This window comes from Kryptolebias marmoratus, linkage group LG13 (assembly GCF_001649575.2).
Source record: "Kryptolebias marmoratus isolate JLee-2015 linkage group LG13, ASM164957v2, whole genome shotgun sequence".
NCBI lineage: Eukaryota > Metazoa > Chordata > Actinopteri > Cyprinodontiformes > Rivulidae > Kryptolebias > Kryptolebias marmoratus.
Window position 1 is genome coordinate 25,004,321 of NC_051442.1, and position 3,513 is coordinate 25,007,833.

At 43.4% G+C, this 3,513-nt stretch overlaps 1 protein-coding gene across 1 annotated transcript in view; it reads left to right on the top strand.

Annotated features, from left to right (window-relative positions):
- The window catches only part of vps11 (VPS11 core subunit of CORVET and HOPS complexes), a 21,484-nt gene extending 20,263 nt beyond the window's left edge, over positions 1–1,221 (top strand). The window contains exons 14-16 of the mRNA XM_037979094.1: positions 218–389; positions 471–693; positions 813–1,221. Coding sequence (XP_037835022.1) covers positions 218–389; positions 471–693; positions 813–977 — 560 coding nt within the window. The 3' untranslated portion in view covers positions 978–1,221. The remainder of the gene's footprint in view (positions 1–217; positions 390–470; positions 694–812) is intronic.
- The last annotated feature ends 2,292 nt before the right edge of the window (positions 1,222–3,513 follow it).

Here is a 3,513-nt window from a genome sequence, read left to right on the forward strand (position 1 = left end):
GTAGCCTACGTTATGAAATATTTACATGAATCATTGATACAATTATGATAGAAACGACAGAAACGATAGAGACGATAGAAGAAAATATATCACGATAGACACTTTTCTATTGTCCCCACGATATGTATCGTTATATCGCCCAGCACTAAGTTGATGTATTTTTTCCTAATTCTTGTGTTTAAGCTAGTAATTACATCTGTGATTTTTGTCCTACTAGTTGTGCAGACTCTAGCACACAACTCAACGGCCACTCTCTCCGTTATCAAGGACTACCTCATCAGTAAGATGCAGAGAGAAAGCCAGCAGATAGATGATGATGAACATAAAATTTGCCAGTATCGGGAGGAAACGGCTCATGTCCGCTCTGAGATTCAGGAGCTGAAAACAAGGTGAGCAAGCATACATGTCACTGATAACCTCCACCTGTGTCACCTGCTGATGTCTAACTACCCAACTTGATTTTCACCCAGTGCCAAGATATTTCAGAAGACCAAGTGCAGCATGTGCAACAGCCCCTTGGAGCTTCCATCGGTTCACTTCCTCTGCAGTCACTCCTTCCACCAACACTGCTTTGAAAGCTATGCAGAGAGCGAGGCCGAGTGTCCAACCTGCACCCCAGAAAATCGTAAAGTCATTGATATGTTGCGTGCTCAGGACCAGAAGCGGGACCTTCATGACCTTTTCAATCGACAGGTAGGAATACACCACCTTTGGAAAAAGTGTATTCGGTTTACTCCCTGCTTTTCCATTATTTTAATACAAATCTATTTGAAATGTTGCAGATTTACTGTAAATGTGTCTGTTATTTTCAGCTCCACAGCTCTAATGACGGGTTCTCAGTTGTGGCTGACTACTTTGGCCGAGGAGTGTTTAACAAACTCACGTTGGTCACAGACCCTCCTGGTAGCAGAGCTATGGGAGGTCTAGAAGCCAACCTACAGCGAGACCTTCTTATCCACAACAAGAGAAATGGTTAGATGTGTTGGTTTGACCATCAGTAGATGTTCTCCACACTATGCTTTGTTACATAATTTGACAGCAAATGCAGAAGCCTTCTTTTAGTATCTGTGGGGCACCTTTTGTGTAAATCTGTTAGTTTGCCTATGTATAAAACAAAATATATTATGCTTGTGCCTAAAAATCACACATACTACTCAAAAAACTTCAACCAATCATATATGAAATGAATACAGTCAATCCTAATAAACTGAATGATTCAAATTGTGGACGTTTTGTGTATTTTTAATGTGCCATTGTCTCTTGGCGGGATTTTTACAACAAACCTCATTATTTCTGTTACTCATGCTGGTGCTGCCACTGGATTGATCATGGTTGCAGCTGCCTGAAATAAAGTGACTTTTTTGGTGTCTAAGGGACAAAAACTTCTACATCTATTTTTTTTCTCAGTTTTGATACTTTGCTTTGGCTCTTATGGTAATAATAAAGTTGTTCTTCCTGAGATGTGCTCCACTCCAGTAATTACAAGCAGACAGAAGTAAACTTGTTGAGTGTTGAGCATTCCCTCAGAATAAAAGGTTTTATTCCTGGGACAGGAAGCAGCTGGATGCCCACTCCAGGCACATCGCTGGGTGCTTTCCTTTGGAGTCAGCTGAGTGATGATGAGCAAGGGTGGGACGAGGTGGGACGAGGTGGCACCTTAAAGGTGAAATGAAAAGTAGTTTGAAACAAAGTCATAAAAGCTACTTGTTTTCAGAGTCTCTTATTTTAAAAATGTACACCAACTTAAAATTATTAATAAAAGATCAAAACAAATGGCTCGGGTCTCTTCAGGATTTTCAGTGATCACTGGGACGTGTGACGTATCGAGTGCCAAACACACAAACAAGAACAAGGCAGTGTGGAGGTGAAATGTTCAGTGTAAACTGACCTAAAACTACAACAGCTGTGGTTTGGATGCCACAATAAAGTGGCTTCCGACCTGCACCGACAGACCACCCCCCACCGTCTGACCTGCACCGGCAGACCACCCCCCACCGTCTGACCTGCACCGGCAGACCACCCCCCACCGTCCGACCTGCACCGGCAGACCACCCCCCACCGTCCGACCTGCACCGGCAGACCACCCCCCACCGTCCGACCTGCACCGGCAGACCACCCCCCACCGTCTGACCGGCACCGGCAGACCACCCCCCACCGTCTCCACCGTCTGACCTGCACTGGCAGACCACCCCCCACCGTCCGACCGGCACCGGCCACCTCTCGCTGTCCAGATGAGAAACTCCTTGAAGACTGTGACATCATTGTAAAGGTCGGAGGTTCCCTTTGTGAAAAATTGGGCTCATGTTCCCGACAGCATCACTCCAGACCAAAAAACTATCGTGTTTTCAAACCAGTACTCTTGTTATCAAAACTTGCTTCTTCTTCTTCTTCTGCTTCCATTTTCAGTGACAAACACTGCGACAGTAACTTCCTCAGTGACCTACAGCGGTCTGTCACAGCTGGCCATGGCACCTTCTGTGTCTCCAACCACGGAGATAACATCGCCCACACAGTCACCCCACGTCAGGATTCTGACACAAAAACTCTACAACCAGCTATTAACATGTTAAATCAGAGAAATGGACCACTGGAGTGTTTTATGATAGTGTTTAACTAAAGAAAAACATGAAAACTTATTATTTTCATATTGATATTTGATATATTTTATTTTGTTTCACCTTTAAATCAGGAGTGACCTATCAGTGCCATTTGGGTTTCTGGTGTCATTTAACAGCTGACTATGGAGGACCAAAACTGACATAATCAAAAAAAAGCAGAAATATATATTTTGTTTTGCCTTTTGCTTACACATGCATTTTCGTTAAGTAATGTTTATATTTTGTTTTGCCTTTTCCTTAAACAAGCGTTTGTTCTTTTGTCATTTCCTCGTCTCCTCTTCTTCCTCTACCGTGTGCATTTCTGCCTCAATATGCAAATGAGGAGGCTGTCTTCTTGGTCCAGCTCCTCTCCTATTGGTCAATAACCAGGAAGGAGCAGGAGCCACGTGCAGATCGATTGTTCGTGTCTGCGCTTTCAGCTGTTTCAGGAGAAGGAAGTGAAGTCGTAGCAGAGATGTCTCAGACAGCTGCAGAAGAGCTAATGTACATTGCTAGCTTAGCTGAGCAACACAGTCAGTGATGACTATTTAATGTTTCCCTTTCCAAAGCCCCAGAGAGCAGAGGAGGCATGTTTTAATACCGCTCACACCCGTGCGTGCGCCCGATCACTTTTCAGCACAGCACTGTCCGTCCTTCTTTCAAATGGTTTCAGCTCGGTACGCCTTTACCCCCACCTGTAGCTGACATGGCCGCTTAGTCTGCTTTTATTTTGGATTATCTCAGTTTCAGTCCTCCACAGCTGACAACATACAGGTGCTGGTCATAAAATTAGAATATCATGAAAAAGTAGATTGATTTCAGTAATTCCATTTAAAAAGTGAAACTTGTATATTATATTCATACATTACATACAAACTCATATATTTCAAATGTTTATTTCGTTTAATTTTGATGA